The 13,414-nt window shown below is 38.1% G+C and overlaps 1 protein-coding gene across 1 annotated transcript in view; it reads right to left on the bottom strand.

Annotated features, from left to right (window-relative positions):
• MYT1 (myelin transcription factor 1) overlaps positions 1–8,631 on the bottom strand; it is a 128,615-nt gene extending 119,984 nt beyond the window's left edge. The window contains 2 exon segments of the mRNA XM_070744282.1: positions 5,870–5,948; positions 8,608–8,631. Coding sequence (XP_070600383.1) covers positions 5,870–5,948; positions 8,608–8,631 — 103 coding nt within the window.
• Positions 8,632–13,414: the final 4,783 nt, after the last annotated feature.

Here is a 13,414-nt window from a genome sequence, read left to right as displayed (position 1 = left end):
GTGGTAGTAAAAGGTTTGGTAGCCCTTCACTGGCTACAGAGCACTGTACACCCAGACAACTAGACACAAGAACAGTTTTCCCCCAAATGCCATCACTCTGCTAAACAAATAATTCTCTCATCACTGTCAAACTATTTACTAAGTCTACACTACTACTGTATTTCTCCTAGTTTTTTCTCATCATTCCTATCACCCATTTCCTCCCACTTATGACTGTATGGCAAAAATGCCCCTGTGATCATGGTGATGCTATCATGGTCCTAAGTGTGAAAAATGATCACAAGTGATTTTGTCCAGGCCCATTGTAACTTAGAACAGTCACTAAATGAAATGTTGTTACGTCGATGGTCCCTAAGAGGGCCATCTTAGAAACTCCAGGTTTATTTATTTATTGTTAGAGTTGAAAGGGACCATGAAGGCCATCGGGTTCAACCCACTGCCCAAGCAGGAACCCTATAGTACACCAGTCAAGTGGCAGTTCAATCTTCTCTTAAAAATGTCCAGAGTGTTGGAGTTCACAACGTCCATTGCTAGGTTGTTCCATTGGTTGATCGCTCTGACCGTCAGGAAGTTCCTCCTTATCTCCATGTTGAATCTCTCCTTGGTCAGCTTCCAGCCGTTGTTCCTCGTCCGGCCCTCTGGTGCCCTGGAGAATAAAGTGATCCCCTCCTCTCTGTGACATCCCCTCGTATACTTGTAGACTGCTATCATGTCTGCTCTGGCCCTCCTTTTCTCTAGGCTATCCATGCCCAGTTCCCTCAGTCTCTCTTCGTAAGTCTTGGTTTCTAGACCCCTGATCATTTTGGTTGCTCTTTTCTGCACCTTCTCCAGAGTTTCAATGTCTCTTTTGAAGTGTGGTGACCAGAACTGAACACAGTACTCCAGGTATGGTCTGACCAGGGCGTAGTAGAGTGGTATTAAGACTTCCCTGGTCTTGGAGTGTATTCCCCTGTTGATGCAGCTTAGGATTGTGTTGGCTTTTTTAGCTGCTGCTGCACATTGTTGGCCCTTTCTTTCTTTTACTCTTTCCCTTCGTATCTCACGCCCACTTTTCCCTTCTCCCTTTCCCTCCCTTAATTTCCTATTTTCTTTTCTCCTTTGTATTTTATATCATAAAATAAAAATGATAATTTTTTTTTAAAAAAAGGAAAGAGAAAAGAAACTCCGGATATTAAATTGTTTATAAGCTAGCACAACGGTGGCTCTAAAGAGACGTATTCAGTTTCCAAAAAATGCTGATTGTGGGGTCGTGGGTCGTACCCTTGAAAGAAGACTGCCTTGTCAGCTTAAAAAAAAAACCAATTTGAAAAGTTTCTGCTGGTCTGCATATTTTTGGCCATATCAACTTGCTGGCTTTTCTGCGAGAAGTCCAGATGGCTGTTGTGATGATGTGACCCCCAAAGTCCTGCCCTTCCCCTTTATTACAGGGCACATGTAACATGGGGGTGGCTGCCATCTTGACTTTTTTGACCTAGCTTGACCTCCCTGTTTCTATATTTAATTTTAAACATCTACTCTCTGGCTTAGGCCTTTTATAACATAACATAACATAACATAACATAACATAACATAACATAACATAACATAACATAACATAACATAACATAACATAACATAACATAACATAACATAACATAACATAACATAACCAGTGATGGGCTACCAAAATATTTACTACTGTGAGTGTGACTTATTTTGTGGATGTGGCTTGATGGTCATGTGACCGGGGAGGAATGACTTACCGATCATGTTTGTTTGTTTGTTTGTTTGTTTGTTTGTTTATTTATTTATTTATTTGTTTGTTTGTTTGTTTGTTTGTTTGTTTGTATGCCGCCCCTCTCCGTAGACTCGGGGCGGCTCACAACACAATAAAAACAGTTCCTGACAAATCTAATAATTTACAATTTAAAATTTAAAATAGTTAAAAAAACCCATTTTTAAGCAGACATACCTACAAACATACCATACATAAATTATATAGACCTGGAGGAGATATCTCAGATCCCCCATACCTGACGACAAAGGTGGGTTTTAAGGAGTTTGCGAAAGGCAAGGAGGGTAGGGGCAGTTCTAATCTCTGGGGGGAGCTGGTTCCAGAGAGTCGGGGCCGCCACAGAGAAGGCTCTTCCCCTGGGGCCCGCCAACCGACATTGTTTAGTTGATGTGATAGAGTGGTGGATTAAAGGTCATGTGACTGGGTGGGAGTGGCTTAGTTCACATTTTTCTCCATTTACAATGATTCATGAAGCTTTCTAATCAAGGACTCTCCTTTCTTCATATTAGCCAATTCATCCAGAATTACTGGTATTACTGTATTGCATTGTATTGTATTGTATTGTATTGTATTGTATTATATTATATTATTATATTATATTATTTATGTTATATATAACATAACTAATATAATAATGTAATGTAATGTACTGTAATGTAATATAATATAATATAATATAATATAATATAATATAATATAATATAATATAATATAATATAATATAATACAATACAATACAATACAACATAACTTATATAATATAATATAATAAATATAATAAATATAATATAATATAATATAATATAATATAATATAATAAATATAATATAATATAATATAATATAATATAATATAATATAATATAATATAATATAATATAATATAATATAATATAATATAATATAATATAATATAATATAAATTAAATACCTTTTGCTTATCACATATATTTTACATTAGTCCTTAAACTGGGGGTGAAATGCTACCAGTTCGGTCGTACCCGTAGCAGCGGGTGCAAATGGTTTGGAGAACCAGAAGTGGCGGCAGTGCGAGGCTCCACCTCCCCTCCAATGCCACCATTTAATTTTTTTAAGCCCCTGAGCATGCGCAAAGCCTACGCATGCGCAGAGGGTGAAAAAAGCACGCTCTGTGTGCCACCTCTGGATCTTGTGCCACAGGTTCGCCATCACAGGTTTAGGGTTTCCTGCCTAAGCAGAGGGTTGGGATCGGAGTGGATTGGGGCTACTGGCATGCGCAGGAAGCAAAAAACATGCTGAAATATTGCAAGGGGATGCACAGGGCGAAGAGATTTCGGCAATTGTTTTTGCTTCCATGCATGCACAGAAGCAAAAAAATTGCTGAAATCGCTCACGTGCGCATGTGCCCTCAAAATATTTTCCTTCTGTGCATGCACATGAAGGAAAAATATGCTGGGACACGCATGCACGCACCCAAGAGAACTGAATATGCGCGCACAGCACAGCGGTCCTCAAGCGTACCGTAGCAGCCCACTACTGGTTGGTCAACGAGACCTCTAAGGTCCCTTCCAAGTACTACTCTGAATAATAATTCTGAGCACTTAATTCTCTCCATACTGCCTAATGTCTATTAACCCATGTGGTATTATCCTTACTATGATTATCCTTAATAAAATAATTACTATTAATATCCTTATTATATTTTACTATTGTGTCTTTGTATATGCTGTGAGCCGCCCTGAGTTCTCAGAGAGGGGCAGCATACAAATCCAATTAAAATAAAATTTAAAAATAAAACCTTCTACATTCCCCCTTTTGCTGGCATTACAATTACATAGAGTATAGTATGGTATGGTATGGTATGGTATGGTATTGCATAGTATAGTAGAGTATAGTAGAGTAGAGTAGAGGTGAGTAGAGTAGAATAGAATAGAATAGAATTATTTTATTGGCCAAGTGTAATTGGACACACAAGGAATTTGTCTTTGGTGCATATGCTCTCAGTGTACACAAAATAAAATATAGATTTGTCAAGAATCATGAAGTACAACACAATGATTGTCATAGGGGTCAAATAAGCAATGAAGAAACCATCAATATTAAAAATCCTAAGGATACAAGCCACAAGTTACAGTCATACAGTCATAAGTGGGAGGAGATGGGTGAAAGGATTGATGAGAAAAACTAGTAGTAATAGTAGTGCAGACGTAGTAAAAAGTTTGACAGTGTTGAGGGAATTATTTGTTTAGCATTTGATGGCATTTGGGGGAAAAACTGTTCTTGTGTCGAGTTGTCTTGGTGTGCAGGGCTCTGCAGTGATGTTTTGAGGGTAGGAGTTGAAACAGTTTATGTCCAAGATGTGAGGGGTCAGTAAATATTTTCATCGCCCTCTTTTTGACTAGTGCAATGTACAGGTCCTCAATGGAAGGCGGGTTGGCAGCAATTGTTTTTTCTGCAATTCTGATTATCGCCTGAAGTTTGTGTCGGTCTTGTTGGGTTGCAGAACCAAACGAGGCAGTTCTAGAGGTACAGATGACAGATTGCATGTACACAGAATGCTTTTCTACCAGAGAGAAATTCCTTGTGTTCCTAATCACACTTGGCCAAATAAAGCATTCGATTCAATTCCACTGAGAGGAACTTTGAAAGTCTTCTAGTCCAGGGGTAGGCAAAGTTGGCTCTTCTATGACTTGTGGACTCCAACTTTCAAAATTCCTGAGTCAATCATGCTAGCTCAGGAATTCTGGGAGTTGAAGTCCACATGGCATAGAAGAGGCAACTGGTACGATTGGGTTAATAAAAAAAAATACTTAAAATCTTAAAACATCCATAACATAATCAAATATATTATCGTTTAGCAATCTTGTTACTCCTGTTATTCTTTTTTATTATATATTAGATATAAGTGTGAAATTAACACCGTCAAGATTTTTGTAAATAATATAAAAAACAACAGTTAGAAAGCTGTAGCAGGAATGGCAACAAGTAGGTTGGCAAACTTATAAATCGTTGAGTGTTTAAGTTTATTTATTTATTTATTTATTTATTTATTTATTTATTTATTTTATTTATTAGTTGGACTTGTATGCCGCCCCTCTCCGAAGACTCGGGGCGGCTCACAACAAGTAAAACAGTCACAACAATCCAATTAATTAAAATATTTAACGATTTAAGAAAACCCCATGTAATAGCAAACACACACACAAACATACCATATATAAATTTAACGTGCCCAGGGGAGATGTTTAGTTTCCCCATGCCTGACGGCAAAGGTGGGTCTTAAGGAGTTTTCGGAAGGCAGGAAGAGTAGGGGCAGTTCTAATCTCCGGGGGGAGTTGGTTCCAGAGAGCCGGTGCCACCACAGAGAAGGCTCTTCCCCTGGGACCCGCCAACCGGCATTGTTTAGTTGACGGGACCTGGAGAAGGCCCACTCTGTGGGACCTAATCGGTCGCTGGGATTCGTGCGGCAGGAGGCGGTTATACATTTTTATAATTATAGTTATACATTTGTATGGGTTATGTTTTGTTTTTGTTCCTGTCTGTGTCCTTATTGTGAATTCTTTTTGGTGTTTTGTATTTGTTCTGTTTTTTTAATGTTAATAATTAATAAAGATATATTTTTTTTTAAAAAGAAGAGGCAACTTTGCCTACCCCTGTTCTAGTCCAACCACCTGTTCCAGCAGGAGATCTATACCTGGGTAGGTATACCTCACCTGCACTAAGAAAGGAGTTCTCCTTTGAAGTTTCTCTCCAATTCCACCAACAATCCCAATAGTTTGCTGGAATTGAACGCTTGCGATTGGCTGAAAGTAGCTCTCCCTAGTCCTCTTCCCAGGTTAGAAGCTGGGGAGGGGAGAACGGAAAAGAGCCGGGTTTTGTGGGCCTTGTTCACAGATCATATTATGCCTTGGTTCATTTAACCATAGTTTGTTGAAGACACCATAATAGGCGGATTCACACCCAATTTGCTGCATTCGTTAGCAATAATGGCCCAGTGGGATGAAGAAACTGCAAATTGCAGCCAATTTGAGCCTGGAGGCTTTTTCTAGGTGGAAAGACACACATACCCACACACCTAAAAAAAAAGGCATTAAGGAAAATGAAAGCAACAACAAACCAAAAGCGACTCGGGGAGGGTTCCTAGCAAAACAAACTTTTGCCGTTTGTCTGCAGATGAAGACTATTTGCTGGTTGTTCTGTGTTGCTCAGGCACCTCTTGTATTTCATAGACTACATTTCAATTCAGCAATCTTAAGACGTGTGTACTTCAACTCCCAGAATCCCATGCTGCTGAGGGAAATCTGGGATTTGAAGTCTGCCCATTTGAAAATTGTCAGGTTTGAAGAACACTGGCCTATAATCGACATCAGGAGTCTGCAAATTTGGCAAATATAAGACTTGTGTAGTTCCAGAATTCCCCAGCTAGTTTTAAGGCTGGTGGACTTCAACTCCCAGAATTCCTCAGTCAGCTTTAAAACTTATGGACTTCAACTCCCAGAATTCTGGGCTGCTGAGGGAATTCTGAGATTTGAAATCTGCTCATTTTAAAATTGCCAGTTTGAAGAACACTGGCCTTTAATCTACATCAGGAATCTCCAAAAATGGCAAATATAAGACTTGTAGACTCCCAAAATTCCCCAGCCAGTTTTAAGGCTGGTGGACTTCAACTCCCAGAATTCCTCAGCCAGTTTAAGAATGGTGGATTTCAACTCCCAGAATTCTGTGCTGCTGAAGAAATTCTGAGATTTGAAATCTGCCCATTTCAATATTGCCAGTTTGAAGAACACTGGCCTATAATCTACATCAGGAGTCTCCAAATTTGGCAAATATAACACTTGTAGACTCCCAGAATTCCACAGCCAGTTTTAAGACTGGTGGACTTCAACTCCCAGAATTCCTCAGTCAGTTTTAAGACTGGTGGACTTCAACTCCCAGAATTCCTCAGTCAGTTTTAAAACTTGTGGACTCCAACTCCCAGAATTCTCCACAAGTCTTAAAGGTGCCTTGTTTGGAGACCTCTGATCTACATTGTAGGTCTGTGTTGCAGTTAAGCACATTGTTTAAATTCAGATATTTATTCAACAACAACAATAATCTGTCATAGTTCATAGCCCAATGTAGGAAGAAGATAAAGGCCTTGCTAAGCAGTTGGTTTACCTCAGAATCAAATGACACCCTAATTTCCCAGCATGCCCCAAGTGTAGCATGACAATGGGGAATTGTGGGAAATCAAAATGGTGAAATCAGTTGCCTAGTGCTGATTGAGGAGACTTGCTGCTATTCCTTTCCATTTTCTTCTTCTTCATATGGACTCTACTATTGGTAGTCCTTGTTTAATGACAGTCACTTTGTGACCGTTTGAAGTTATGACAGGCACCTGCCCATCCAAAGTTACTTCCAAAACCAAATTTTGAACTTTCAATGGCTGCACGGATATGTCCTGTGCTCAAATGACTATATTTTGGGTACAACCATCTTACCTTTATGGTTATTTATAATCCAGAAGTCACATAACCACAATTTTCTAAGGTTGGTTGTGGGCATAGTTCCCTCTAAGCTGAGCAGTGAGCAATCGCTCACTTAAAAATCATCATCAACTCAGAGTTTTCCAAACCTGCCCAGAAGCCGAGAGGGAAAGAGTGAGAGGGAAGGAGAGAGAGAGGAAGAGAGGAAGAGAGAGAAACAGATAGAAAAAAGAGAGGAAGGAAAAGAGAAAGAAAAAGAATGGGAGTAAGGAAGAGAGAAAGAAAATCAAAATCCAGTTTGAAACTAGCTCAACTATTTAAGTGGCATTTTGATATTGATAGAGTTGCCCTATTATGAGCTCACTATTATAGACACACAGTACAGTATTTTATTTTGAAATTCTCTGAGGCAAAACAGGGTGGTTTGTTTGTTTGTTTGTTTGTTTGTTTATTATTTCTGTGCCGCCCAGACACTATACTTTTCCGGCCACCCCCCCAAAAAATTAGAGGGAACACTGGTTGTGGTTTTGGTTTTTTTTGCCAGTTTCTGATGTTTATGTCTGATTTTCATAAAAATACACCAATTAATAAAATAGATTTGCTTAACGACCTCTATCTTTGCTTAACAACTGCAGGAGTGGTGGAGAGAGGTAGTAAATTCCTGAAGAGTCACATGGCATCGGAGCAGAATATCTCCGGGACTGCCTTCTGCTGCACGAATCCCAGCGACCTGTTAGGTCCCACAGAGTTGGCCTTCTCCGGGTCCTGTCGACTAAACAATGTCATTTGGCGGGACCCAGGAGAAGAGCCTTCTCTGTGGCGGCCTCGACCCTCTGGAACCAGCTCCCCCCAGATATCAGAGTTGCCCCCACCCTCCTTGCCTTTCGCAAGCTCCTTAAAACCCACCTCTGTCGCCAGGCATGGGGGAATTGAAATTTTTCCCTTCCCCCTAGGCTTATAAAATTTATACATGGTATGCTTGTATGTATGATTGGTTTTTTAAATTGGGGTTTTTTGGATTATTTTTAATATTAGATTTGTTTACATTGTCTTTTTTATTGTTGTTAGCCGCCTCGAGTCTTTGGAGAGGGGCGGCATTCAAATAAATCAAATCAAATCAAATCAAATCAAATCAAACCCAACCCAACCCAACCCAACCCAACCAAACCAAACCAAACCAAACCAAATCAAATCAAATCAAATCAATCAATAAATAGAGACCGATTAACAATATTTCTGATTTATAACTGTAATTCCAGGCTCAATTACAGTCAAAACTTTGAAGAACACTTGTTTTACAACTCCATTATTACAGAAGACACTTTGCAAAGGGTAGAATTCTGTTTGTTCTGTTTATATCATGGTTTGATTAATTTTTTTAAAAGAGTACCTTTGCATCCACAGCCGCCTGCATAGCTAGACAGAATTCTATGAATATATAATAATTTGCAGCATTTGCAAAGCAATTTTCCCAATTTAGAAGGCACGCTACTATAATTCAATGCATTAATATATGCCCGCCTTTTTTTCTGTTGATTCGCAGATCTCTAGGAATAAATGAGTTTTCATAAATGAGTTTTCATCCAGATATTAAGAAGCAGGCAATCTGCAGGAAATCAGTGTCACGATATACTGCTGAAACACACACACACATACACACAAGTGAAGAAAAGATTGACCTAACAAATAAAAAGCCACTGAAATTCCCTCTAAAAATTCTAGAAGAACCCGCCCCCCCAGGAAATATCAGCTAGATCAGTGTTTCCCATTCACTGGCTGGGGAATTCTGGGAGTTGAAGTCCAGCTCTCTTCCAGTTGCCAAGGTTGGGAAACACTGAGCTAGATTCTTACCTTAGCTTAGAATCTTTGATTCCTAAGCCTATTTTGTGTGGCCTGCGGCCCTTGAAAAGTTGGGAAATTAGGAAATTTTGCAGGAATTTCCCCCCACCTGACCCAAATGGTATGAGGTCTCATGCCTTGAGCAGTGGGGTTGGACTAGAAGACCTACGAGGTCCCTCCAACCTTACAATTCTATGTTCTCTTCTTCCTAGTTGCAGGGCAGATTGACAGTATAACAGAGTTGGAAGGGATCTTGGAGGTGTTCAAGTCCAACACCCTCCTCAGGTAGGTGACCCTATTTTTATTTTATTTTATTTTATTTTATTTTATTTTATTTTATTTTATTTTATTTTATTTTATTTTATTTTATTTTATTTTATTTTATTTTATTTTATTTTATTTTATTTATTTTATTTTATTTTATTTTATTTTATTTTATTTTATTTTATTTTATTTTATTTTATTTTATTTTATTTTATTTTATTTTATTTTATTTCATTTTATTTCATTTCATTTCATTTCATTTTTTATTTTATTTATTTTATTTCATTTCATTTCATTTCATTTCATTTCATTTCATTTTATTTTATTTTATTTTATTTTATTTTATTGTTTTTTTTTGTTTTAATTTATTTTGTCCAATACACAATGAGGGTTTAAGTGGCTATATATCTATATACACATAGTAAAATACATGATGAAGGTTATAGAGGAGATACTCATAGTAAAATATATCTATGAAAGAATAGAAAAGAGGATATAGGAATAGAACATATCAATGAAAGAATAGAAGAAGAGATATAGGAATAGAAGAAAGGTATAGGAGATATAGGAGAGAATAGGACAGGGGATGGAAGGCACTCTAGTGCACTTGTACTCGCCCTGCCATCACTCTGCTAAACAAATAATCCTCTCAACACTGTCAAACTATTCCCTAAGTCTGCACTACTCTTACTCTTCTCATTGTTCCTATCACCCATCTCCTCCCACAAATGACTATATGACTGTAACTTTGTTGCTTGTGTCGTTACAATTTATATTGACTGGTTCCTAATATGATTTGATTGCTTACTGGTATCAGGACCATTATTAATTGTTGTACCTTTTGATTCTGTACTTCATTTTTATTTTATTTTGTTTGACTTACAAAACATTTAAACAACATACAATACAACATTGAACATTTACGATTTATATATTTACAAGATTTATTTTTAACAATTCTATTTACTATACCTTTTTCTTAACTTCCACCCAGTTGTATATTTTTTCCCACACTTTGTAATAGTCCTTATTTTGTTGGTTTTGAATCTCGTATGTTAATTTACTAAATTTGGCGCAGTCTAATATTTTTTTAATCACCGTTTCTTTGTTTGGAGTCTTATCTTGTTTCCAAACTTGTGCATATGCTAATCTTGCAGCAGTAAGTAAGTGATTTATTAAGTAGTAATTTTCTTTTCTGTGTTTGCCTCTAATTATGCCTAATAGATACATTTCCGGTTTTATCTCAATTTTGTAGCCCAGTATTTCTTCCATCCATGTCCTAATTCGGATCCAATTTTTTTTTGCTTCGTTACATTTCCACCATATGTGGTAGTATGTTCCCACCTCTTTTTTACACTTCCAAAATTTGTTACTAATATTTACATTCATTTTGGCTAGGCGCGCTGGCGCATAATGTTCAATGTACCTTTTGATTCTGGATGAACCTATCTTTTCTTTTATATACACTGAGAGCATGTCCACCAAGTATATGCCCCAAGTATAGGCACCTCCACTCCTCTGCTCACAACAAAATACCTTACTGCACCAGAGTTGAAATACTGGGATTAATTTACAACTACGTCGCCTCCGATCTGATCTAAATGTAGTTCATAAAAATCCTACACCAAAATGTACTTCCTGTTAATGACTACTTCACCTTCAACCGCAGCAATACACAAGCATGTAATAGAGTCAAACTAAATGGGGTGTGCATAAGTGCACCAGAGTGCCTTCCGATCCCTGTCCTATTATCTCTCCTATATCCCATATATCTTCTCTTCTATCCCTATATCTTTCTTCTATTCTCTCATTGATTATTTTATCCTATACTCTCTCTTCTATTCTTTCTCTAATTCTATTTCCTCGAAGGTGTCCTCTATTACCTTCATTGTGTATTATTGTGTATTGGACTAACTAACTAACTAACTAACTAACTAACTAACTAACTAACTAACTAACTAACTAACTAACTAACTAACTAACTAACTAACTAACTAACTAACTAACTAACTAACTAACTAACTAACTAACTAACTAACTAACTAACTAACCAGGCAGGCAGGCAGGCAGGCAGGCAGGCAAGCAAGCAAGCAAGCAAGCAAGCAAGCAAGCAAGCAAGCAAGCAAGCAAGCAAGCAAGCAAGCAAGCAAGCAAGCAAGCAAGCAAGCAAGCAAGCAAGCAAGCAAGCAAGCAAGCAAGCAAGCAAGCAAGCAAGCAAGCAAGCAAGCAAGCAAGCAAGCAAGCAAGCAAGCAAACAAGCAAGCAAACAAACAGACAAACAAATAAAATAAATGTAAATTGCACCAAACTCAACTGCAGAAAATACGCTTGGAATTCACTACCTGACTCTGTTGTTTCTTCCCCCAACCCCAAAATCTTCAACCTCAGATTGCCTACAGTTGACCTCTCCCCCTTTCTAAGAGGTCTGTAAGGAACATGCATAAGAGCACCATTGTGCCTACTGTCTTACCGTCCTATTGCCCTCTTTTATTGTTACTTTTTACTTATGTTATGTTTATACAAACTGCTACTATCCTATACATGTTTGACAAATTTGTAGGTAAGTAAGTACGTATGTAGGTAAGTAAGTTAGTAAGTAAGTACGTATGCACGTAGGTACGTAGGTAAGTAAGTTAGTAAATAAGTAAGCTCGTCTGTCTGGAACCCATACCACATCTCAGACATCAACACCCTTGAAAATGTCCAAAGATATTTCACCAGAAGAGCCCTTCACTCCTCCACTCGAAACAGAATATCCTACAAAAATAGACTAACAGTCCTGGGCCTAGAAAGCCTAGAACTACGGCGCCTAAAACACAATTTGAGTATTGCTCACAAGATCATATGCTGCAACGCCCTACCGGTCAATGACTACTTCAGCTTCAACCACAACAACACAAGAGCACGCAACAGATTCAAACTTAATACGAACCGCGCCAAACTTGACTGTAAAAAATATGATTTCAACAATCGAGTTATCGAAGCGTGGAACTCATTACCGGACTCAATTGTGTCAACCCCTAACCCCCAACACTTCTCCCTTAGACTCTCCACGATTGACCTCTCCAGGTTCCTAAGAGGCCAGTAAGGGGCGTACATAAGTGCACTGGTGTGCCTTTCATCCCCTGTCCAATTGTCTTTCCTTTCTCTCACTTATCATATATATTTTCTTTCTTTCATATATCCTCTCCTCTAAGTTCACTTTACCCTTATATATATATTACTACATGTCTATTTTTCTTCCTATGTATTTGTGTATTGGTCAAATGAATAAAATAAATAAATAAATAAATAAATAAATAAATAAATAAATAAATAAATAAATAAGTTAGTAAATAAGTAAGTTAGTAAATAAGTAAGTTAGTAAGTAAGTAAGTAAATAAGCAAGCAAGCAAATAAATAAAAATAAAATAAAAGGCAAATGCATTGTGTGTCCAATCATAATTGGCCAATAAAATTCTATTTTATTCTATTCCATACCTATGATGGTGAACCTATAACACGCTTGCCAGAGGCGGCACACAAAACCCTCTTGACCCTCTGGGAGGGGGAAACCGGCCTCTCCCAGGCTCCAAAGGCCCTTTGGAGGGGACATGGAGAGAATGGGGGGAGGATTTGCATGTCTATGAACGAGGGGGAGTGCAGGGGGTGTCATGGGCACATGCGTGTGCGCGGGGGTAAAGGGAGTTCAGAGCTTTGCATACGCATGCACAGAAGGCACATGGGGGTGTCACATGTTCATTGCATTATGGGTGCTGGCACATGCGCTATTTGTTTATTTGTTTGTTTGTTTGTTTGTTTGTTTGTCTGTCTGTCTGTCTGTCTGTCTGTCTGTCTGTCTGTCTGTCTATCTATCTATCTATCTATCTATCTATCTATCTATCTATCTATCTATCTATCTATTTATATGCCGCCCCTCTCCATAGACTCGGGACGGCTCACAACAATAATGAAACAATGTACAACAAACCTAATATTTAAAAGTAGCTAAAAACCTCCTATTTAAAAAGCAAAACATGCACACAAAAATACCATGCATAAACTATATAGGCCCGGGGGCGATGTCTCAATTCCCCCATGCCTGACGGCACAGG

The sequence above is a fragment of the Erythrolamprus reginae genome, chromosome 3 (genome assembly GCF_031021105.1).
Source record: "Erythrolamprus reginae isolate rEryReg1 chromosome 3, rEryReg1.hap1, whole genome shotgun sequence".
Classification (NCBI taxonomy): Eukaryota; Metazoa; Chordata; class Lepidosauria; order Squamata; family Dipsadidae; genus Erythrolamprus; species Erythrolamprus reginae.
The sequence above is the reverse complement of the archived record's forward strand: the minus strand, read 5'-3'. Positions and strand labels throughout refer to the sequence as shown.